Genomic DNA, 24,928 nt, shown 5'->3' on the forward strand with positions numbered 1-24,928 from the left:
CAAGGGCCCTATGAGGTGAAGTGTTCAAGCTGGAGTCAGTTGTGTTCAAGGCAAGCACCTCTTGGACTCTCTCTCCGGCCCCTTCTCTTTGTTTTTATAAAAAGCATCTGCTTTTTCCTCATTCTGTAAAATTCTAGCAGAAAATAGAGTTCTAAACTGACCTATATTCTTGCTTTGAACAATAAGTATATTTTCAATAAAAAAAACTTCAATAGGTGGATCACAGGAATTTTCTATCAATCTAATTGTTTTTTTTTCTTTTTGGGTCACACCCAGCGATGCACAGGGGTTACTCCTGGCTCTGCACTCAGGAATTACTCCTGGCGGTGCTCAGGGGATCTTATGGGATGCTGGGAATCGAACCCAGGCAAGTCGCAGGCAAGGCAAAAGCCCTACCCACTGTGCTATCACTCCAGCCCCCAATCTAATTGTTTTTAAAGAAGGTAAATTGCTAGTTGGTTACTTTTTATTTATTTATTTATTTATTTTAGTGTTTGGACCCACTCAGTAGTGCTCAGCAGCTACTTTGGCTTTGTACTTGGGGAGGTCACTCCAGCAGTAGCTGGGGGAATATGCAATGCTGGGAATCACACCCAGGTCCTCCACATGCCAAGACGTGTTCAGCCTGTTGGACCATGTTGCAAATGTTGATTATGTTTAAGATCTCTCTTTTTGGGCGCGCATATGCTGCCTGAGCCCATGTGCTGCTTGCACCCGCGTGGCCGAGCACATGTGTTGCCCGAGCACATGTGTTGCCCGAGCACATGTGTTGCCCGAGCACATGTGTTGCCCGAGCATATGTGTCGCCCGCATCTCCCCTCTTGAGATGTGTACTTTCATGCTTTCATACTTTTGTGTGTAAAGCTCGGTTATGTGTAGGGACTTCCTCCACCCTTGGATAAGCCTGTGTTCTCTCTTGAGCGCGTTATTCTTACTATTCTCTCTCCCACTTATCCCTTCCTCCTTCCCTCAGAGACCTCTGAATAAAATCTATTTACTTAAAAAAAAATCTCTCTTTTTGCCTGTAGTTTCACCACAATATAAACAAATATAAATTTGTTTTTATTTATCTTATTCCCTGATCCGATGTGTTACTTTCATCTGAAGACTCATGTTTCCACTTAATTTTGAAAAGGTTCCAGCGTTATCTCTTTATCTCTTCAAATAACTCCTTTCCCCCTTCTATATCCCTTTTTTAAAATGATGTCCAACATCTATAGTGACTTACTCTTTCCTCCCTGTCTTCTGGTCTCTCGTTTATATATTCTAAACCTTTATCTTTCTGCTACAGCTGTTTGACTCATATTTATCTTCTAGCTCTTGTTTCTCTATTTAACAGATTCTAGTCATGCTTTTTAGCCCATTCACGAAGTATTTATGCTTAATAATTCTATTTTGATTTCCTGAGTTTTGTTTGCTATCTTTTTGTATGGTGCTTTGTTATTTCCCTCACTAGTTTGTTCCATGTATGCAGCCAGCTTACACATCATTAATTGCAGCCTTTCTCATCATTCTCTGCTAGGCAAAACTCCGAAGTGTCAGATCTTATTTTTTGTTACACCTGTTGATGTAAAATCATGGTAGACAGTGTACATGAATGCTGTGTGGTTCTGGGAAAGTGGACTTTCCCCCAATGCTTTACCCGTGGGTCTCTCTGACAGTTCTTTCATTATTTATGCCATGCTCCCAAATGTACTTTGGCACAGTTTTCTGTATTTAGGGGTAGGGGCTCCTATATCTCATTCACAGCATAAAAATCAAGGTATGCAAGTCTAAACTATTGATTTTTCTACAACTGTTATATTCTAACCTAGAGCTCCTACTGAGATAACCTTACTGTACCGATGAGCAAAGTTCTCCCTCTATCTTTACTGCAGACGTCCCTGAAAATCTTTGGAATTCCTGACTTTCTGTGTGGCTCTAATTTCAACGACCTTGTCTTATGCAGGGGTCAAGTTCTCCTTGAAAACTATCCTTTAGTGTGTTGAACATAAAAGCTCCCTTCTTCAAGAGCCCCCAACATCGATTCACAGCCAATTCTTCCATTTTTGAGCTTCCCCTGCATTTCTGGCACCCAGAGATTTCTCTCATTTTCAAAAGGTTTTATACACTTGGCAATGCATGTTGAATTCTTTCATATATTGTGTCCAGAATTCAGATGTCTCTGCCGCTTTCCTGACTCCCATGTAATTCCATTCATTTGGCAGGCGCAGGAGGAGGGAAGCTCCAGTCTCTGCTTCCGTTGCACTGTCCTGCAGAACATTCTAGCACCTGCAGCTGCTTCTGTCCCCTCGCTTCCCACCTCTCCTGTGAGGTCGAGTCTAATTCTGTCCCCTGGTGCCATGCTGGTCTGTCACAAACTTTGAATGCCATTGAATCAGGCCATGCATATCCATAGGCCCAAATATAACTCAAGACAGGCATAATGGAGATCAAGAGAGTCCATGAGAATGGTCTCCCTGGAGATGTGGAGCGGGGGCTACAGGAAATTTTGGACCCAAGCCTCAAATAAAATTGCTTCTTCTGAAATCATCTCACATATGCATGTTTTACAAGATCGGCACCTTTCCACCCAGGAAAGGTCACGAGGAGCCACATCACAAGAAAAAGATGCTTAGGGTTGGAGAGATAGCACAACGGTTAAACAGCCAGCCCTGGTCTATAACTGGCACTGCACAACTTCCCCTGAGCACTAGAGCCAGGAGTTGTCCCTGAGCACAGAAGCAGAAGTAAGCCCTGAGCACAACCAGGTGTAACCCAAACCCACCCACTCACACGAAAAAAGGAAAAAGAAATGCTCGAAGAGGAGAAAACAAGAGTCTGTGACTGCCTCATTGGCAGGATAGCGGGAAACATCTGCAGGTGGTTCTAGGGGACTGGGATGATGGTTCCAAGGGTTAGAGTGCAGGTCTGGCACCTGGGAGGTCCCAGGTTCCATTCCCAGAACCCCATGGCCCTGAGCACTGCCAGGTATGGCTCTGGGGGCTCGTGAGTACTGCTGGGGTGGTCCAGCACCAAAAGAAACCATCTGGGCATAGCTTATGAGCCAAGGATAAGGATGTTTGTCCAGCACCTGTGTCTCCATACTCTCCGAAGATGTTGATGAACACGTCTGCGTCGGTGCCTGCACCAATGACGTCCCCCGTGTACACTCTGACTTCGTACTTGTTGCCTGGGAACAAGGACAGAGAAAGTCTCAGCTTATAGGATCCTGAGCAGGGAAGAACAGAGCCCCCAAAGTAGCAGCCTGCCCTTGCTTCCCCTGCTTCCCCTCCAACAGTGAATGGCTCGTTGCCATTATTGTCCAGGACAGAGCAAGAAACCGGTTAGTCTCAGAGGGCCATTGCTAGTAGAATAGCTCTCAAACCAACACATTGTATACCCCAAACACACAGTGCTATACGCCAACTGTATCTCTGTAAACCAGGGGGCTGGGGGCAGAGGTTGCTGAGACACAGTCGGCATATAACACTGGGTACTTGGCCATTGCTACAGAGCAAGCACAGCATAAATGAAAGGGAAATAGGGCTTCTGTCTCCATCTAGGAACAAACTCTCTTGGAGTCAGCTTCCATCCAAGATGCCTCTGAACCAGGGGCTCAATCCATGCCCTGAATATTGAAGCCCCTGCATCTACTCGACCTTCCCCAAGGTGTCCACTCTCCTCCCTGGTGTGGAAGTCACATGAGATTTATGTGCGAGAAAACCAAAACATGAACAGGGTGGCATTTCCTAGAGCTCAGCTCCAGGGTGCTGGAAGGATGGGCCCTCTGCAGACAGCACGGTCAGACACTGCAGGGGACCCTCAGGGGATCTCCCCCATGTTGCCCTGAAGGTGGGCACTGGACCTCTCCGCGGGCTTGGAGGGACCAGCCCCCTTTCTCTCCCTGACTCTCACTCAGTGAATCCCATGGGGGAGAAGAGGGTCTTTTCAGCCTTCTGTCCCTCACTTGAGTGCCATGGGGCAGTCACCCTCAAATGTCCTCTCCATTTGCCTGACCATTAAGATCCTTTGAGACAGGACACTGACTGGGGCATGCAGAGGAGGCCAGATTGGAGGTTCTCAAGTCCAGCCTCGCTGGAGCTGACCAGGGGTGGCGCATGAGGCAGGACTCCAGTTCCCTTCCAGAAACTCAAGGACCTGAGGCTGTCCCCAGAAGGTCCTAGTCATGTCCACTGGACCCTGATCTTGTTCTCCACAGTGGTAGAGGCCTCCCTTTGGGGCTACATTCTGCCTCCCCAGCTGCAAGACCTCTGGGATCGATTTATTTGGGTTCCTGTCCTTCCTCAGCCCTAACCAGGGCCACTGCATGCAGAGACTGGGTCCCTCTGATGGGGGCAGGAAGTCCAGGACCCCTTGGCACAGAGGGTCAGGATAGGGGCAGGTCTCGGAGGCCACTGCTGAGCATCAAGGGTGCATCAGAAGAGCCAACAGGACTCCAGAGAGAAATGGGAGTGGGGGAAGTCAGGGACAGGAGGATGGGGCGGGAGGGGGGGCTAGGAAACATTAGTGGAGTAGCACCAGGCTTCCCAGATACTTCCAGAAGGCAGAGTCAGAAGTGGAGAGTCGTATGACAAAGAGGAATATATTAGCTCATTGCTCTAGTGGCTGGGCCATCCTTTGAACAAGTGGGGTGCCCCTGGGGGAAGTGGATTTCCCATCTCCGTGACCTCTAAGCAGCCTTTCTGGGCCTAGTGTGTCAGTGGAGAGGAGAGGCTGGAGGCCGGGGAGGCCAAGCCAGAGGCAACTCCGTACTGACCCTCCAGAGACTCAGCCCTGGAGCCTGAGCATGGACGCCAGGACATCAAGGAAGAGGGTCAGGAGATGTGGGGGCACCCAGGTGAGGCCTGGGGAGCAGCAGTCCATGGCAGGCATTGGAACAATACAGTATCTGGGCTCCGGAAAGGCCCAGAGAAGCAGAGCTGTCCGAGAGCCAACAGGGAGTCCAGCCAAAGGTCAGGGGTCAAGAGTCCAGGGTCAAGAGTGAAGCCTCAGGGAAGGAAGCTTTCAGCCTTTCTGGCTAAGTCTGGCAAGGAGCCCAAACCGAGACATGAGAAAGGGGTGAGGGGTGGGGGGAGGCAGGGATCCAAGAACGAGAGGAAGCCACTACTGAACAAGCGTGTCCACAGCAAGATGGGGCCCTGGGCCCTTGTGTGCCAGCCCCGTGGGAGAAAGCAGGGTCCCCAGATGTCAAGTGAGCTCCGAGCATGGAGGAGGGGTAGGGGGGAGGGGAGGGGACTAGTACTCCTTAACCAGTTTGGGGGGACCTGGAGGCAGCTCCATAGCGGGGAACTGAGGCCAAGAGTTCAATTTTCACACATGCCGAGTGCCGTCCCAGCGGCTCTGCTTCTCAGGACCCCCAGGGGCCCATCCACAAAGTGTGCAGTCTCCAGTGTAGCCCAACCAAGAGCATCCAGCCCTGCTCAGGGCAGCAGCAGTGGAAGGGAGGGGGGGATGGGAAGCCAGGGGTGCTTCGAGAGGGCCAGGAGAGGGACAGGGCAGCTTATCTCGTGGCTCTGCCTCTTCTCTCCACATCCCCTCTTCAGACTGTCTGGTTTGCCATTTTCCAAACAAACCCTCTCGGGCCCAGCGCCAAGCCTAAATTGTGATGACGTGCATATATTGATGCAGGAGCGATGCCAACACAAAGCAGGGCTTCATTCTCTCGGGACTGGCAAACTCTCAGCACCATGAATTCAAGCCTTCCTCCCCAATGGTGGCCCAAGATAGCCCCCTCCCCCAGCTTCCTGGAAGCAAAATTTCAACGGGTGCAAACCTGCAATTCTGGTCCCAAGTGGATTTTCCTGTTTTGAGCTTCCCCAGTGGTTCTGGGGTTTAGGGAGAGGGGAGATGCCCCCAACACTGGAAACTTGATCTCCCTGCCCCATCCCATTGGAACCTCCAGCCAAAGAAAGGTGAACAGCCAGGAAAATCCTGCCCCAGAGGCATCAGAACCAGGATGAGGGAGAAGGCAGGAGAAAGAAAGGGCTGGGAGCCATCAGCGATCAGCGGGCCGAGCTGCCTTCAAGGGGAAATACAGTTTCCCCTGCTATCTGAATGCAGACCCTTCTCAGAAAGCCATTTTGAAACCAAAATGTCATGAAATGAAGAAGTCACTGGTATTGAAAAAAAAAAAACAGACACAAAAAAACCCTTTGTGTTCCCAGCTTCCCAAAATAGCATGCAAAATCATGCTGAAAAGCACATCAAACCTGAACTAACACTCACGTACAGTAAAGGCTGGAAGGACGGGACAAAGGCACAGCCTAAAAGAGTTCCAGGAGGGGCCGGGGCCAGGCCACCCCTGCTGCTCCAGGCAGCCATTACCTCCACAGCTGTACAAAGCAAACGCTGCTGCCGTTGCATTTCAAAAGCAAAAGTCGCCTTCACTGGGTGCTGTACTCGGACTAATATCCTAATATTGGACTAACATCCTTCCTTCCTGAAAGTGATGCTGCGTCATGCAAACCTTTCAAAAGCGGGGGTACCTGTCATCCTAACCTGCCTGCGTGCCCACTGTTACCAGCTTCCTGTCACTGGATCCATAAAACAGCCACACCACACAGTCAGGTCAGGAGTTGCTGGCATGCGCATTGGCAGATGAGGAGACTAAGGCTTAGGGGACAAAGGGTCGGGGTGGGGGGTTTGTCCCAGGACATGCAGCTGCCCAGTGATGCCAGAGGGGCTCCAAGTCGGGTCTCCCCACAGACTTGCCTCATGGCCTCAAGTTCAGCGCCAGAGGTCAGTGCTGGTTTGCCTTAAACACCACAATTCCTGCAGGCCACTTGTCTCTGGCACAGCTCCTCAACTCTGCATTCGGGTCACAAAAGCAGCCGAATGCAAAACCAGCTGGAAACTACACAGACGGGGCTGGAGAGAGAGCTCAGTGGGTGGAGCACACACTTTACACGCAGGAGACCTGGGTTCGATCCCTGGCATTCATGGTCCTCCAAGGGCTGGACTAGGGGCAGCACTGAGGCCCACTGGGTACAACTCCTCAAAAAAAAAAAAGAAATGAGCAAATGCCCATAACTATATTTCAATAAAACCTCATTATAGACAAAGACATTTGAATTTCTGATTATATTTCCTATGCCATGAAATCTTATTCTGGCCTTAATTCCTTTTAGAACCTTTCAAAATGAGAAAAAAAAAAAAAGCATGAAACACCTCACATTAGTGAGACTAGAGCACATCAAAAAGAACAAAAACAACCAGTGCTGGTGTGGATGTGGGGTAAAAGGGATCCATAGCCACTGCTTGTTGGAATGTCAAATGGTATGACATATGTTGGAAAACAATAGGGTCACTTCTCAAACAATGAAGACTCAAGCTTTCATATGACCTAGTAATTCCACTTCTTGGCATCTCTCCCAAGGGACCCAAACCTCTATTCTGAAAAGACATTTGCGTTCCCTATGTTCACTGCAGTCCGATTCGCAACTACCAAGGCACGGAAACAACTCAGTGACCAAGAACAGATGACTGGATAAAGAAACGGTGGCACATATACACAGTGGAATACTACTTGGCTGTAAGAAAAGATGAACTCAGGCAATTTGCTGCTAACTAGATGGATCTGGAGAGCATTATGTCGAGTGCAGAAAGAGCAGGACAAATTCAAAACGATTGCTCTTGTATAAGAGCAACAGAGAAACGTAGTAAGAAAGCAACAAATGGCCAAAGACAACAGAACCTCAGAAATGGTCAACAGATATAACCTTCCATTGGCAAGGGGGCAGGGAGGCTGGGCTGAGGAGCTTGAGACAACGGTGGGGGAAACAACACTTTGGTGGAACATAATAAGTGTGAAATCCTATGATGAACAGTATTATAGATCACGGGATCTAAATTTTTTAAAATAATAAAATCATTGTTAATACAAAAACCAGGTCAGAGAGATAGTACAGGGACCAAGGCACTATATACAGTGCATGTAGCTGGCTCTGTTTTGATCTCTGGCCCCACAAACTCCCCTGAATATCTCCAGACCTCACCCCCAAGCACAGAGCCAGGCGTAGAGCCCAAACATAACCAGTGTTTCCCATCCCCACAACAGATAAATAAAAATAGAGGACCCATTCTGTGCCAGGGTGACAGGTAGCCATGGCCTAGAGGGGGGACAGAGCTGCCCAGGGTGCAGTGCAGGGGGTCTCTGCAGTAATGATGGAATCTCCTAACCACTAGTAAAGCAGCTCAGGACGTCAAATACTGGAGAGCTGTTGCTCCGTCTCCGTGGACGTGAAGAGGCAGAGAAAAATCCAGCTCTTCCTGCCTGACGTGGCACTGTGTGACTATGCTGAGCCTGGTGACCCTATGTCCACTGGGGAAGGGGGCCCAGTCTGAGGCTTCCTGCGGGTAGGCGTCACGGACAGCAGCACCAGACCCAGGTCTGGTGGTCTTGGGTCTTCAGCCCACGGCTGGCACAGAGTAAACTCACAGCCGACAGAGGGCGAAGGTCACGTTGAGGACAGAGAAGCGAGGAGTTCGTTGCCTTTCCCAAGCCAGCGCCAGAGAAACGAGACCCAGTGACAGAGACAGGACTTGTGCCCCCCGATGCCCCCACCCAGCCAGCTCTATCTAGAGTTGTCCTAGCCTAACACATTAGCCGATGATCTAATTATAAAATTCTCTCCAGAACTGATTTCTCTCTGACCTTTCCACAGCGCGACCATCACCAGGCCCCTGGGGCGCCTTCGTACAGAAGAGAAAACCGGAGCCCAGCCTCAAGACCCTTTACTGCCATCTGTTGGTAACTGCCACCATCAGGACCACAGAGGTACCCACGCCTCCCGTGGCGCAGTCTCCTTCCCAGGTCCGCTTGTGCAGTGTGCAGCCTGCCCACCCGCACCTTGCGGGCTCTTTCTGAGGCAGGTCAGTGAGAGCCAAGAGAGATCAAACTCAGTGGCATACTGACCTGAAAAATAAATAAATAAATAAAGGACAGGAACTAAGGATGGAGTTAATCACTGGTGCCTTTCCAGAACCACGGGAATTCAGGGAGAGTTCTGGGTGGTCTTAGTAGCTCAAAGAAAGCACCTGCTCCAGGCATCAGCTCTGCGGCTTCCTTGTCTCACCCCGAGGACACGCACGCCCTGCCCAGACCCTTTTCCTTCCGTAGGCCCGTCAGGAGAGGCACGGGGCTGTTCCCTCTAAACAGGAAATCTGTCGTCTGCAGACCAGCTGGAAGATGCCTGCGTGGGTTTCCAGCAAAGGCATTGGCAGCCCGAGCTGCCTCCTGCACCCGCTGCGCCAGCCGCCCCCACAGCCTCCCCTGCTCTGTCTGGAACACCCAGCACCAGCCACCCCAGAGAGCCGCCCCGGGTTGCTGGTGCAGGGTGGGGGGAGGCGCAGTCATGAGGGCGCCAGAACCCCCCAATCTCAGTGCCACGTGCACAGTGGAGCAGAGCTGGTCACTGTGTTCCCCGATACCCCCGCAACCCCCTCCTGCTTGCCCAGGAAGGCGCCAGCCTACAGCCCGGGTGACGGGAGGTGCCCCCAAGTGGCGCCTGAGTGAACCATGACACACTGACGCCTCCTCTCTCCGCTGTCCCCAGATCTGTGTCATTAGAACGTGCCGTGTTTATTTTGGCAGGTGAGAAGCCAGCGGGGCGGAGGAGAATGACTGGATGGATTTTCATCACACCCCCAAGCCCATCCGTGGTGGTGTGAGCGCCGACTTCCGCTCTCTGACAGCCCAGCCACGTGGCCGTGAAAGTGAGATCGTGAGATGGCGCAGGCACTGCGGGGGAGGGCAGAAGTGGGGGCTGCCCTACGGCAGGGGGGAGAAGCGATGCTCTCCCTCAGCCAGGCAGTCCCCCCCCCCCCCGCTACTTCAGTCTATGAGCTGTGGCAGTGAGGGGCAGCCCAGAGTGGCACTGACAGGCCAGCCGATGGACCCTCACCCTTCCCGAAAGTTTTTCTCTTCCTTCCTGTAGTCCAGAGCTGGAATGTGTCCCTCACCTCCCCCCCACCCCCGTCCTTCAAACAGTCTTAGGACCGCTCTGCTCTCTCCCGGACCTGGTACAGACATGCCCACTCGGAGCATCATGCACAGGAATGTCTAATGCTTCCTAGGGACCCCAACCAGCCACTTCTTGGATCTCAGTCAGCCCCCAACACTCAAAACCCATTGTGGAAGCTGGAGTGATAGCACAGCGGGTAGGGCGTTTGCCTTGCACACGGCAGACACGGGTTTGAATCCCAGCATCCCATATGGTCCCCTGAGCACTGCCAGGGGTAATTTCTGAGTCCATGAGCCAAGAGTGACCCCTGTGCATCGCCGGGTGTAACCCCAAAAGAGGCAAAAAAAAAACATTGTGACTCTTGACCCCGTTTATGGAGAAGCAACAGAAGAAGCAGGAGCCTGTGAAGGTTCCCAGTGTTAGAAAGGAAGGAATGGGGGCCAGAAAGATAGCACAGAGGGGCAGGCGCTGGCCTCGCAGACAGCTGGTCCCTGTTCAATGCCCAGCACCATCTGGGGTTCCCCCGAGCACCACCATGAATGATCTCTGAGCAGCACTGGGTATGGCCCAAAAAAAATCACAGAAAAGAAAGGCAGATGCAGGACTGGAGAGAGAGCACTGTGGGCCGAGCACCTGCTTTGCCCACAGGAAGCATGGATCTCTGGCTCCACTTGGTCCCCCAAGCACCACTTGGTATAGCTCAAAAAACAGAAAAAAAAAAGAAAAAAAGAAGGTCTGGGTTTGAACTCAAGGCATCTGGGCAGGCAGGCGCTCCTGTAACTGTTCGGACCCACCTGCCAGGTCTAGTTCAGCCCCCTTCCAAGCCTGCCCACTGCAGGGCCTCTAGGTCTGAGCGTTCCTGCTGCACAGACAGTGAGCTCAGATGTGGGCCTTGGGCCAGACCTCACTCGGCATCAGTGCACACACAAGACCATCACTCAGACACTCACAGCAGCTCTTGGGCAGTAATTGGGGGGCATATAATTCTATCCCTCTCAGCACCCCCAAAGAAATGGAACGACTGGGCTCAAGCTTCCCGTTGGGGCCCCTGAGGAGCCCTGCCACTGGAGGTTGTCTTCCCATGGTTCTCACCTGTGATTGTGGGGCCACTGCATCCTGCAGTCCTCCCGGAGGACCAGTGAGGAGGAGGGTGAGAAACCCTGATGTCTGGCAGCTCCCTAAAGTAGTCATACTGAGTGTAACAAATTGCTGAGGCAAGGAGACAGTGTTGCCAGAGCATCCACCCACTGCTAGGAAGGACCCCAGTCTGCGAATAACAAATAGGATCCGAACCAGAGATGCACTGGGGCAACTATGCGACCAGCCCATTTGTAGAATACTATTCAGTCATTAGAGCAATGGCTTAGAACATTATTTCCTTCCATAGTGGAGGGTCGAGTGAACACCGTATTTTCAGAACTCATTGAACCAACAAGGACTATTTCTTTTATTCCTCTGTATTGAGGTTTAGTGATTAAGAACACTATTGATGCTGTTTTCATGCAGTCATAGTCCCAAGACCACAAGCCACCATGAGAGTATCTACTGCCCTCCACCAGTGCCCAAATGTCCCTCCAGTTTGACTCCACACCCTACTCCTCAAAAGCAGTCCTATGGACCAACAACCCATTTCTGCAGCCCTTGGCCATCTGTGGTTCCCCTGATATTTGTACCTTTAAGTCTCACATGTGAGTGAAATAATTTTGTATCTATCCCTTTTCTTATGACTGACTTCACTCAGCATGACACCTCTAGTTCCAGCTCTATCTCCACAAATTGTGTGAGTTCATTCTTTCTTAGCACTACATAGTATTCCATTGTGTATCAATACCACAACTTCTTGATTTGTTCAACCGTAGTTGGGCATTTGGATCGTTTCCACATCTCGGCTATAATGCTAAGTGCTGAGATGAACATAGGTGTGCATATATCCATTCAAATTAATGTTTTTGTGTTTGTGGGGGTGGGCTGGAACGATAGCACAGCAGGTAGGGTGTTTGCCCTGCCAATCTGGGTTCGATTCCTCCATCCCTCTCGAAGAGCCCGGCAAGCTACTGAGAGTATCCAGCCATCACGGCAGACCCTGAAAGCTATCCATAGCATATTCGATATGCCAAAAACAGTCACAACAAGTCTCATAATAGAGACATTACTGGTGCCCGCTCGAGCAAATCGATGAGCAACGGGACAACAGTGCAACAGTGCTACAGTGTTTGTGGGGGTAGATGCCAAGAAGTTGTACTGTCAAGTCATACAGGAGTACTAACCAACTATTTGGAGAGATCTCCTTATTCCTTTCCAGGGAGATTGCACCAGAAATTTAATACATGCACGGAAAAGGCTTGTAAGGGAACTCGGAGTAAACAGCTCCAATTAACAGGATTATCTACCTACCCAGGGGTTAAGTTCAAGGCTCTAGCTTTATACCTGGCCCCATCACCTGTGTTGCAAATTTCTTAGCTTCTATGTGCCTCAATTTTCTTCATCTGTAAACTGAGGACAACAATAACACCTCACTCATGAGCTTCCTGTGAAGATTAGATAGATAGATAGATAGATAGATAGATAGATAGATAGATAGATAGATAGATAGATAGCCATGGACACGGCTCAAAGTTAGACTCTGATTTCGTTTGTTTGTTTTTTTAGACTCTGATTTTGATCCCTTGCATGGTCCCAAATGTGGTAGCCTCTCAGTATCTGTATTGCAAACCCTAATGCCCAAAAGGAGAGAGAGAGAGAGAGAGAGAGAGAGAGAGAGAGAGAGAGTATGGGGGAAATTGTCTGCCAAAGGGGCTGGGGGAGGGTTGCAAGTGGGGAGGAGATACTGGGGATATTGGTGGTGGAAAATGTGCACTGGTGGAGGGATAGGTGTTTGATCATTATATGACTGAAACTCAGACATGAAAGTTTTGTAACTGTTTCTCATGGTGATTCAATTAAAAAAAATATTGCATGGTTTCAGCACTGCCAGAAGTGACCCCCCCAAGCACAGCACCAGGAGAAGCCCCTGATCACTACTGCATGTGGCTCAAAAACAAAAATAAAAGGATAGATGGTAGGTAGATATCAAATGGGTCTGAATTTGAGTCATTGCCCAATATAAACGAGATGCTGTTTTAGTACTATGAGATTATAGTACATTTCATTGATTATTACTTTTTTCCTTGGCTCATTTGAAATCTGCTACAACCCATTTTCCCCTGAATTAAAGACTAGAGACTAAAGTGTTTAGCCCCTCAAGTCAAAACTTAATTAAGCCACGCTTTCTGGGGTGCAGAAGAGGGTGTGTAGGTCCTCTCTAGCGTGTAGGGACCTCTGAAGAAAATGCATGCTTTTGACAAGCGACTCATGCCCTCGGACTGGCTTTGTCACGGGAAATTTTGGGCCATCAGAGAGGCTTGAGGGGGGCAAAGTGCTGGGAAGACACCAGCCTCGGGTGAGCGACTGTTCTCTGATGACCACTGGGCTCCCTTTGGCCAATACCTGGAACTCAGAGGGGACCAGCAGGAATGTGACAGGCAGGGACAGGAATGGACCTTACAGCCAGATCCAGGCCAAAGAAAGGCCCGTGCCCTAAGTTTAGATTTCCATACACTGAGGGGGACTAATTACAGAAAAAGGAGAATACAAAATGAGTTATCTACACATCAGTATAACATCCGATACACCAGGCCTGAGCAACTGTACAATTTCAGGCATTCCTGGAAGGTTCTGACTGCTGGTTGGAGAGAACCTATGAGGTCACTGTGAAGTTTGAAGTTGGGGGTCTGCTCCTAGCTCGAGAGGAGATACTAAATGTGCCCTCAGAGCCTGTCAGTTCCCCCACATAGTTCATTCTGCGAGAAAGCCTGGCGAACTCTTTCTCACCCGGAAAGCCTCACTTGGGTATCACCTCCTCTGTGGAGCCCTCCTGATTGTGCCTTCCTCTACATTCCCATCAGCCAGCCTAGGTCAGCCCCCGCTTCGAGCATTCTATCCTCGGCACTTATTTATGAGCCCCACACTCTCTGCCTGGTGTTGGAGGAGTACAAGCTGGTGCTGAGTGACCAGGGCATGAACTCTGCTCCACGTGACACTGGGTGACCGAGCACTGCTCACGTTCTTTCCTGGGCTTCCATGTTCTCATCTCTCAGATGGAGAAGAGGTAAAGGGCCCCTTTTGTCCCGAAATTCTCTGCTGCACCTCACTGGGGCCTCATTCAAAGCAGCTCTCTTCTTCCCACTCTTTCCGGAGATGCTTTTCTGCTATGTGAAGTGGGAGCAGATGGGGTGGGCGGGAAGCCGCTGTGAGTTCAGAGGAAGAAGGCGCTGCAGCACTGCACCCCCCCATCCCCTGCCGCAGTCCTCCAGCTGTGAGTGGGGTGCCCAGGACCACTCCAGGGGCATCGAGGGGCCCCACACACCCCCAGGCTGCACCCACGGCAAACAGAGCTCAGTGGTTCCTGGGTAACACTGATGCTGGGTGCTGGGGAAATGCCAGGGAGGGGGCAGGGTTTTAAAGAGAGGGGCTTCCTGCTGGCTTTGAGGCCATCCAGGGAGGGGCCCATCCCAGCTGTCTGCACCAGGGTCCAGGGACAGGCACAACCATTGGTCTAGGTGGGCATGTGGGATCTAGAGGGATCCTGGAACCCAGAGTGCCAAAGCCGTTTCTAGTTCTGGAGCCCCCAAATCTTGAGTCTGTGCACCTACAGAGTCAGGAGAAGCCTGGGGTTGGGGCATGGTGCAGGAGAGACCTCTAGGCTGTAACCTGCACAACAGCCATGCTGGCACCCATACTGGGCACATGCTCCACACCCGCCCTGCTCCAGAGACCCCTGACTGTTCCCCAGGTTACAGAATCTGCCGATTAATGAAGTGGGAACTTATAGGGCCCCCACATGAGAGAGGAGGAGATGGCCGCCCAGCCACACATTCCTGCATTGCACCCGAGAGAACAGCCAAACCAGGTTTGGACCACAGCCTGGGGGTCAGGAGTCAGCTTGTGTGGACCCCAAGCAGAAGAGTGTGTGTGCAGGGGTGTGAAAGATGCAACAGCCAATGGGAGGGGGCGAGGCAAGCACCGTATTCCCAGTGTCCTCTTGCCCCTGCAGAGAAGGGCTAGTCTTGGATGCAAGCACTGCTCTTGGCTTATGACCGTCAACTATCTGCTAATCCTGCAAAGACCCGGGGACACCAGCTGGGTAACCCCCTTTTGCAGAGGAAGCGCCTGAGGAGGGGGAGGCACTGAGCGGGCCAGGTCCCATCACCCATGGGTGCTGAAGCCAGAATGAGACTTGGGGATACACACGTGCTGCATTTCCAGTGGACGGCATGCTCCCCAGAGTCAGGCAGCAGAGCCCAGGGAAAGACCGGGCTACCCATTGACCTGACAAAGCCCACCAGCACCTTTTCACAGCAATTGTCAACCTGTTTTCACTGTGCATTGGCTCTGCTCCCCGCCATCCACTGTGCATCAGGGAAACTTGCACATTCATCCCTTCTTAATTCATCCCTATTCCTTTCTTGTCCTGTTCCCTTCCTCAAACACATGAGGGACACTGTGTCCAACCTTGCCGTGCTGGGAGTGGGCACCTTTCTGGAGCTGAGTGACACTTGCTAAGGAGCATGGCAGCGTGGAGTGGAGGGCGGAAGAGACTGGACCACAGGTAGGTGCCTCCCTCACACGCAGCTGGCCCCAGTTCAATCCCACGCACTCCAGATGGTCTCATGAGTCCCGCCAGGAGCACGGAGCTAGGAGTAAGCCTTGACCACCATTAGATGTGATTCCAAAAATCAAATCAACAAAAAGAACCTGGAGATGATGGCTCTGCTAGACAAACAGCCACAGCTGCTCCCAGGCCCCAGGACTGGTAACGGAGGGGAAAACAATAAGAGCCCATCGAGGCTAGGGTTCTGGGTGAGCATTTCATCTGCCCACCCATCCCCTGCCTGGCCCCTTCAGTCCACTAGTCCTTGCCATCACTTCCTCTTGAGGCTCTTCTTCCTCCAACAATCAGCTCCTCAGTTTCTTTCAACAGAACACAAAACTAGCTGAAGCCTCATTTATTATTAACCCCCAAGGAAGACTCAGTGGCCCTTAGGAGACCAGCAAACCCAGGAAGCAGGTCCCAGCTAAAAACAGGGATAAGGCAGAGCCCACGCCATTTGGGGCCCCTCCCAAGTGCTCGGGGCCCAGGTTTGCTGCACCCCCCGAGACAGGGTCTGGGTCTGAAGCAGGCCTGAGCCGCTGTGCCTCAGGTTCCAATAGCCCTGAGGCGTGAGCAACCCCTGGCCAGCTGGAACCCAGCTCTTGGCGTCAGACGCCTGTTTCCTTGCCAAGTTGGCAGTGCTGGCCCACAGTCACGTGGTGTGTGGGCTCTGTACTAATTTAAATCACGTGACCCTTTTGGTGCCTCTCAAGGTAGCAGGGCTTGTGGGTTGATGCAGGGCAGGGAATGAGTGCTTGGCTACGAGGCAGGAAATGACGTCATATCAGCAGGAAAAGGGCTGAGCAGGGTCTGCCCTACTCCCCTACCGCCAGTGCTGGGATCCAACCCGGAGCCTCACCTGCACAAGGCCAGAGCTCTGCCACTGAGCCCCACCCCACACCCGGTCCCGTCCTCCCCACCATGCTCCAGCCTCTCATCAGAGGCTCCTTCAAGACTCAACAATGCAGGCCATTGAGCTGGTACAGAAGCTAAGGTTGCACTTCTTTGCCTTGCATGCTGCACACCCTGAATCGATCCTTGGCACTGAATAGAGTCTTCTGAGCATTCCAGAGTCTCTCCCGAGCACAGAGCCAGGAATAGCCTCTGAGACTGGTGGATATAGTCCAAACTCCCCTCACTCTCCCCTCACCCCCAAACACACAAAGATTCAACATGTATCACCTGGAGTCCACCCAGAGGGAGCACACCTTATCTCAGCCCGCCCGTCCTCACCTCCCTGCCCCCAGAGATGGGGTGAGTGTGAGGGGAGGTAGAAAGGAGAGCCCCGATACCTGAGCCACCCTCCTCACCTCCCCTCTGGCCTCTGCCTGCCCTTGCTCTCCGTCAGGCTGGTCCTGGTGACCAGGTGCAGTCTGCCCATCACTGATAGCACGCATGAGGCTGGTGGTAGCATAAGAGATGATCCCATGTGAGTGAGCATGTGTGTGCATGTGCTTGAATAGGAGCCAGTGTCTGCCTGATGTGTAGGGCAGATGAGAGCAGGTTTTCCCTCTTAGCGACAGCAACTTCCTGAAAACATCCAAATCCCAGTGCTCCCATCTCAGTCCTGATGTGGGTCTGACTCAGCTTGTCGGCCAGTGCCTCTCTCCACCCTATGTGAGGCAAGACATGACCGCCCCAGCCTCCCTCGGTGGAGTCGGAGGACAGAGTTTCCTTCTTTCCCACTGACCCGGCAGACATTTTTCTCCTCCCAAGGACACCCTGGATCGACAGGTGACCAAACAGAGGAGGGATAAAGAGCTGAAAGTGGGCAGAAGCTGGGAAAGGGAGGCCAAGAGCACAAAACACCAGAGGACCCGGTAGACAATTCACTGAGGGTTGGACCCTTCCAGGGTTAAAGATGTTCATGCTCACTGGGAACTGCAAGGAAGGCCACTCTCCTGGCTGCCCACACCCCCTTTCCAGTGGCTTCATGACATGGGACATTCCAATGATGCGAGTCTGTGTGACTCCTTTGGGGAAAGGTAAATAGCTGCAGTGATGGGACAAGGGAAGGTCCCGCCTTTGTAGGCGACAATGGGCACAAGACAAACCATCTCCCCCGGAGAGCTCAAACGACTCAACAGAAGTCCAGGGAACCACGTAAGTTGTGACTTAAGTTGTTTCTCTCAGAAATGGGGGCCCTGGGGAGAGGTGCAGGAAGAAGGGGCTCTGTCTGCCTCTCCCTCTCTCTTGGTGATCAGAAGGTAAGCGAGGGAATCAGATGACAGGGGTGGCTGTCTTTGAGCCCAGAGAACTTGGTAGGGACCCAACAACCAGAGTGGTTGGAATTTGGAGTGTTCAGTGCACCCCTGTCCCTCCCCATGTCTCCAGCCATACCCCACCTCCTCCAGCCCCTTTGCCATTGGATGACTGCAGGCAGCTAGGGGCCTCGGAAGGAAGAATCTGGAGACAGGCCTGATTGTGACCACTTGGGCAGAGAGGGGAGGGGGAAGCCCACTCGGCACTGACCTCTGGGCATGTCCATGGGGTTGAAGCTGGCCAGGAGGTCACGGCACCACTGGCGGTCACCCTCCACCTTGCTCAGCCAGTTGTTGCAGTTGAAGTAATATCGGAGGTGCGGCCGCTTCATGTCGGTCACCATCACTCGATCCAGGTACCAGCTGGCATTCAAGCCTGTATTGTCATGCTCAATCCTGGGGTCCAAGCACACACACCCATCACTGACAGAAGACATCATTTCCTGCTGTACTGGAACTCCTAAATGTTCATTCCAGAAGATTCCATCATGAGTGACAGTGGCTGTTGTCTCTCTTGAACCACAGTTTCCTCTTCTATGCAGTGGGGACGACTGACAAGGTGAATGTGCTTATTGGTGAATGTTATTTGTTGCTCTGGCCAACCTCACCCTGGAGAAGCAGAGCCTCGGAGAGGAAACCACCCCGAGTCCCACCGCTCGATGCGGCAGGGCCAGACTTGGAAGCCAGGCTCTGGTGTTACTCAGGGCAAACTTCCCAAGTGTGGTCCTGAACTGTCTGGGCCCCGAGAAGTGACGCTCTAATGGGGAAAGGTTGGGGCACGTGACTCAGCACACTGGAACAGGAGTTGGGCCTCTAATGGCTTTCTAAGAATGCCCAGAGGGATGATCATGCCCCAGAAGGTGTCAGTAGTGAGGTCCATTCTCCACTCACCTTCTTCCCTCCCACCCTAGCTGGGTCCCAGCTTCACCCCTGAGAGTTTGGAGGGCCTCCCAACGGTGCTCAGGAGGCACTGGGGATGCCACCGGAAATTCTCAACTGGACCGCTGGTTTAATGCCAGAGCTCCGAAATACAGTGCTGCTTGTGCCCTGCCGTGCCAGGGAGACCAGCCAGCTTGCATGGTTCTGGGGGGCTCCAGGGAAGTACCCAGGGGACCCTGTGGTGCCAGGAGTCAAATCCAGGTCCAATATATGCTAGGCCTGTGCTCTAACCACCGTGTTATCTCCCCACCCCATTTGTTGTTTGTTTGTTCTACTTTTTATAAAGTAATGTTTGTTTTACTTTTTGTAAAGTAACACCCAGCAATGCTCAGAGTCTCCTTCCAGCTTGGTGCTTGAGGCCCTAAGAGGTGTTAGGGATTCCCACACACACTGCATGCCCTCCCAGGAGCACTCACCTGACTTTATAGATGAGGCCCACGTTGTTGGTTCTCACCCGGAACACGTCCACGTTGGCCTTCTCGAAGGCAGACTCGCTCCTGCAATGACGGGCACACTTAGCACAAACTGGATCTCCCAGCGCAGGGCAGCGCCTGGCACACCTCCCCCTTCCTCCTCCATCACCGTGTTCCAGGTTGGCACTCAAGCACCCAGCTTGCTCCACAGTTCCCCTCTGCCATAGTATGGAAGGAGGAGGCCAAGGATGGTCAGGGTCCACCTGTTTCCATGCACAGTTTCTGGCATGTGTCTGGCAGACAGAGGGGGCACCAGAAGCCCCAGTCCGTGCCTCCCAGGCCCACCGCGAGTTAGGAGTGGAGGTGGGGCCATAGCTTGGCTCTCCATGTGCCAGTCCAGTGCTCGAGGGTTGCTGTGGAATATGGAGGAGGAAGAAGAGGCTGATAAAGTAGGGGAGCTTTGGGTCGTCCTCACCTGCCTGCCTCTTGCTGGGAAGAGTCACGATGATAACCCCAAGGGGAGGCAGGCTAGGTCCGAGATGCAAGGGGCAGAACCCTAAACTTGTATGAGAAAGAGGCCCCAAGGCCTCCATACCACATGCCCCAGCATTGCTGGGTGTGGCCAGAAAATAACTCGGTGAAAAGTTGGAACCACACGTGTCCAGGCGTCAGTGTCAGTCACTTGCTCTTGTCGGTCTGTGTGTTCTTCAGCTTTCCCAAGGGAGTCGTTTGGGTTTTGAAATGATAATAGAAGCACAGCCCCTCACTCCCCACCCCCACCAAGGCCACCCTCCCCTCCCCCAACACCTGGTCGCATCCGCCTGTGGTGAATCCCCACAAATGAGTTCAAGGATTGAAGGACTCAATTCCTGAGGGTGCCCAGTTAGAGGCTATGAGAAGGGGCAGGGAGGAGATGGGTCGGGAAAGCAGCTGGCTCTCTGCGTGCGTCGCCCCAGACTGCGAGAGCAGCGGCACAGACTGTACTAGGGAAGGCGGAGGAGGGGACCCAGGCTTCAGAAGGACCCGGGGACCCCCACCTGGTGGAGCGTGGATTCCTCCTTTCCTGTGCTGTGCTAAGTCATCTTCAAGCTCTATAATTGAGAATGCTCTTAAAACCACATAGCAGGGAGACCAGGAGAGTTCTAGAAGGATGGGCAGGGGGTACCCCCACAGTGTGGGGAGCATTCTGGGGTCAGAGGAACCGAGTGTCCAGTATTTAGGAGTGAGTCTGCACACGGGCAGGGGTGGGCGTCTTCTTTCAGGGAGGTGGGAGAAGAAGCACCCAGAACTCCAGCTCTCTGTACCAACCTCTCTTAGGGGGCTGAGATAACCCCACTGCAGCCCACTTAGGGGCCACTCCCAATCCCCTGAGTCTGGTAGGTCACAAAGCAAGGTCTGGTGGGTTCCAGAGAACTGTGCAGGGCCAGGGCCAAAGGAAGGGCCGGGAACACCAGTTTGTTCCTGGCAGGAGGTTGCAGGATCCCCAAATCAAAGCTCTTACAGTCCACATGCCCCCGACCACACCTGCCCTCCAGCAGGACCCCTCACCCTGGAGGCGCCAAGCATTTTAGCCACCCAGTGGGTAGCACTGGTGACTGCCATGCCCGGTCTCCCGACACACTCAGGAGGAGAATGAGCAGGAGCCCCGAGTCCCAGCAAATACGGGAGATGCCATCCTTTTGCCATGTTCTGAACACGCAGTCCTGGGTCACAAGAGAGAGGACCCCAAGAGGGGGATATCTCCTCTGGGAACCCCAGTTGTTGGCACAAGTGCAGAACTGGAAGGGACCATGTCCCTCACTGCCTAGGGCCCTGGTGGACAGCAGCCACTGAGGGGAGGAAGAGCAGCGTTTCCACACTGGGTCCCAGGATGATCCCATGTCAGGGAAAAACATCCTCAAGAGGCCACTTGGAGGCGGAAGGGGAGGGCCATGGGTACAGGAAAAAGGGTACAAGGATGAGCGGGTAGAGGGAGGATGAGGAGGAACAGGAGAGAAGGGTAGGGCTTTCCTGAGAGGAAGGAGGGGAGAAGGTGTGAAAGAGGAAGAAAAGTGTGCAGGGGAGGTGGAGAGCAGGTACCCGGAAGAAGGGGTAACAGCGAGGAAGGTGCAGGGAGGGGGAAACTGTCCTGCTGGTGGGGCGGGGAGCAAACGCAGGGGGCTGGACAGTGTCCCAGCACAGAGCTGGGAGTAGCCCCCAGCCACCACTAGGTGTAGCAAAAAGAAAAATTTTAATCACAGCTCGGGGACTCCCAGAGCAGCCAGGCTGAGGCCCCCAGGACTTGATGGCATCTTCCTGGCACCCAGGGGCGCACCCATGGCAAAGAGGCTGGGCATTTCCCGTATTCTCTTTACCATGCCCACATCACAGCAGAGAAAGACTTCATAAGGCGTCACTGCAGTGCACGCGGAGTGCGAGGGCACGTACCCTGTTCTGGGAAAGGGACAAAACAGGAAGTTACATCTGTCTCGGGGCCACACGCCCCACACACCCGAGTCTGTGTCCCAGAGCCTGGTCTGTCTGTTGCCACTTCTCTGCCCAGGGCTCCACCCCTGGCACGGGAGGAGGTACCAAGCCAGCCCCACACTTCAGAGGCCACCACCCGCCACCCCAGAAGGTCTTCACGGGACCCAGTCACCCACCCTCCACACAACACTGTGTTGCAGGGAAACGTCCAAGAACCCAAGGGCTGAGGACTGGCTTTACCACCCCAAAGCCCCAGGACTCAGCCACTCACCCTCCTCCCTGGACTGTCTCCCCAGGAAGAATTGAACAACACCCATTCAAAGGTTTTCAGATAGTTCTTGTCTATGGAACTATTATCTTAAGAAGCAGCCAATCTGGGCTGGAGCAATAGCACAGCGGGTAGGGCGTTTGCCTTGCACGCTGCTGACCCAGGTTCAATTCCCAGCATCCCATATGGTCCCCTGAGCACCGCCAGGGGTAATTCCTGAGTGCAGAGTCAGGAGTAACCTCTGTGCATCGCCAGGTGTGACCCAAAAAGCAAAAAAAAAAAAAAAAAGAAGAAGAAGAAGAAGAAGCAGCCAATCTGGGTTCGATTCCCAGTACCCCATATGGCCCCCATGCACCACCAGGAGTGATTCCTAAGCTCAGTCAGCCCTGAGCATCACTGGCTGTGCCCCCCCCCACCCAAAATTTAAAAATACGAAACCCTAGAACCTAACCCTGATTGGGCCCCCTAAGTCAGGCGGCACTGACAGAAGGAAGGAAGGGCACTCCATGGCCCCAGAATCTATCCATTAAGATCCGGTTCTGGTTCCCCTCAGCCGAGGTGGGACCCAGGCAACCCGGACATGTATGGTCTCCAGGTCTCTCTCTGAGTTCCGTGCCTCTGTTCAGGGGTTTCAGGCATGCATTGTGTGTGCATATGGGGCAAGAGGAGCAGAAAGTGGCCATGATCTTAGAGGCAGCAATGAGACGCCAATCGAGGCAGAACACAGATGCACGGGGACACAGTTGGCACCTCACACACAGCTCAGACACGCGCCCATGACATACATTGGCAAGCTTCGTGGGCTCAGGAGCAGGGAGGCCTCACAGGACATTAGCCCCTGGTGGAGACGCAGGTGTCCGGCCTTGATAGCCCCTGGCTTCCTCACCCACATGAACTTGTTACTGTCCCACCAGGCCCCTGGGTCTGCTGCAAGGGGAACAGTCACTTTCCAAGGATACAGAGGCCCCAGCTGCAAGCGATTTGTCCAAATTTATGGGACACCTAAGTAGGAAAGCTGGTTCTATGCCAATCTTCATGATGCTGAGTGTGGAACCTCTCACATAAGGAACAGCACCTGTGAATTCCCTGGTATTCTGAGAAGATGTCACAAGGCCTGACATACAAGACAGCAGCCAAGGGACATAGATAGGAAGTCATGAGAAAAACCACATCTGTGGTACGCAGGGACTCTGAGTCATTTAGGGTACTTGTAATTCCCTGTGCCTTCTCCCCTGAGTTCCAGAACTATGACAGCCGGACCCCCAAGTGAGGACGGCCCTCCCAACCACCGCCATTCCCAACACACACACACACACACACACACACACACACACACACACACACATGTTGGTACTCACTTGCTGGTGAGATGGAGCTTGGGAGAGAGTCCATTCTCTCCGAAAATGGTGATGAAGACATTGGCGTCTGTCCCTGCACCTCGAACATCCCCTGTGGTTGTAACCACCTCATACACTGAAGGAGGAAATGGGAAAACGTGGTGGGCTTAGGAGAAACAGGAAACATGTGTGGCCTTGGACCCCACATGAGGGAGGCCATCCATAAAGGACTCTCTGAGGCCTCGCCACACCCTACAAGCCCCGGAACCAGCATTAGGCCCACACAGGGTTCTGACATGAGACCAAAGCCCCCTCCCCACACCAAGCTCTCTCATCCTAGGCCTTAGGTGGAGGAGCAAGCCAGGGCACACACTATAATGTCAACTGGATGCCTGATCCACAGAGCTCAGAGGCCCCGTCTGCATCTCTCCAGCTCTGCAGGGACAGGCTCAGCCATGATCACCTTCAGAGTTCGTGCCTTGCTCCCCCTTCCCCAGTACCACCCCACTAGCTCTCCCCTGACCCCTCCCATGACCTCCTTCCTTGATGTTGTCACTATATACCTCAGGATAAGCTGCCCTGAGGGTGGGGGTGCTGAGCTCCCCCGGGATATCTTTGGGGGGCACACATTCTTTTCCTGTTGTTCTATTTGCCATTGATGTCTTTTCTGTGGATGACCCTAGTTCTGAAGAAGGTCCCCAACAAGGTACCATGAGATGGTAGGGAGGAAGGAAGCAGAACCCTTGTGTGACTTCCGATCTCTTATGATAACTTAAGTCTTCATTCTTCACTCTCTGCACAACCCCCTGACACACTTGAGCCCTGTGGGGGGAGTGCCAGTACCTCCAGGGTGGCCATGTGGCGTGTCCCCATACAGGGTGTTTCCAGACAGACAGTGTAGGGAAAATTAGCTTCTAGAAACACAGCACATGAGAGAAGACCAACTCTGTGAATATTCAGGTTATTAAAAAAAAAAAGATGCAAAGGAGAAATAAACTACCTTGATCATAGACTGAAAGTGAATGGCTACTTCTTAAATAAGACATGATCCATTAAAAGCAAGCAAATTTGGGGGCTGGAGTGATAGCATAGGGGGTAGGGCATTTGCCTTGCACGCAACCAACCCGGGTTCAAATCCCAGCATCCCATATGGTCTCCTGAGCACCGGCAGGAGTAATTCCTGAGTGCAGAGCCAGGAGTAACCCCTGTGCATCGCCAGGTGTGACCCAAAACAAACAAAAAAAAAGCAAGCAAATTTGACTTCATTAAAATTAATACAACTGAAGAAAATTAAAAGGCAAACCGTTGGTGAGAAGCTATTTGAATTTGTAGGTACCCAACAGAGAACTCATCAGAAGGTATAAAGAATTCACAGAGCTAGAGGCCAGAGATATCAGGGGACTAAGGATTTACCTTGCTGATGCCAATCCCCACGTTTGATCCAGTACCATATTTTGTCCCCTGAGCACCAATAGGAGTGATCCCTGAGCACAGAGTCAGTATTAAGCCCCGATCTGGGCATGGCCTCCAAACAAACCAATAGTAGTAATAATAATTCACACAGAACAATCATGCAGAGATCACAAAAGA

At 52.5% G+C, this 24,928-nt stretch overlaps 1 protein-coding gene across 2 annotated transcripts in view; it reads right to left on the reverse strand.

Annotated features, from left to right (window-relative positions):
* LOXHD1 (lipoxygenase homology PLAT domains 1) overlaps positions 1 to 24,928 on the reverse strand; it is a 138,619-nt gene that overhangs the window by 109,330 nt on the left and 4,361 nt on the right. For both annotated transcript variants that reach the window (XM_004606103.2, XM_055128225.1), the window contains exons 2-5: positions 23,360 to 23,474; positions 19,271 to 19,351; positions 18,127 to 18,311; positions 3,074 to 3,172 (exon numbers count right to left, since the gene is read on the reverse strand). In XM_004606103.2, the coding sequence (XP_004606160.2) occupies positions 3,074 to 3,172; positions 18,127 to 18,311; positions 19,271 to 19,351; positions 23,360 to 23,474 (480 nt within the window). The remainder of the gene's footprint in view (positions 1 to 3,073; positions 3,173 to 18,126; positions 18,312 to 19,270; positions 19,352 to 23,359; positions 23,475 to 24,928) is intronic.

The sequence above is a fragment of the Sorex araneus genome, chromosome 2, assembly GCF_027595985.1.
Source record: "Sorex araneus isolate mSorAra2 chromosome 2, mSorAra2.pri, whole genome shotgun sequence".
NCBI lineage: Eukaryota > Metazoa > Chordata > Mammalia > Eulipotyphla > Soricidae > Sorex > Sorex araneus.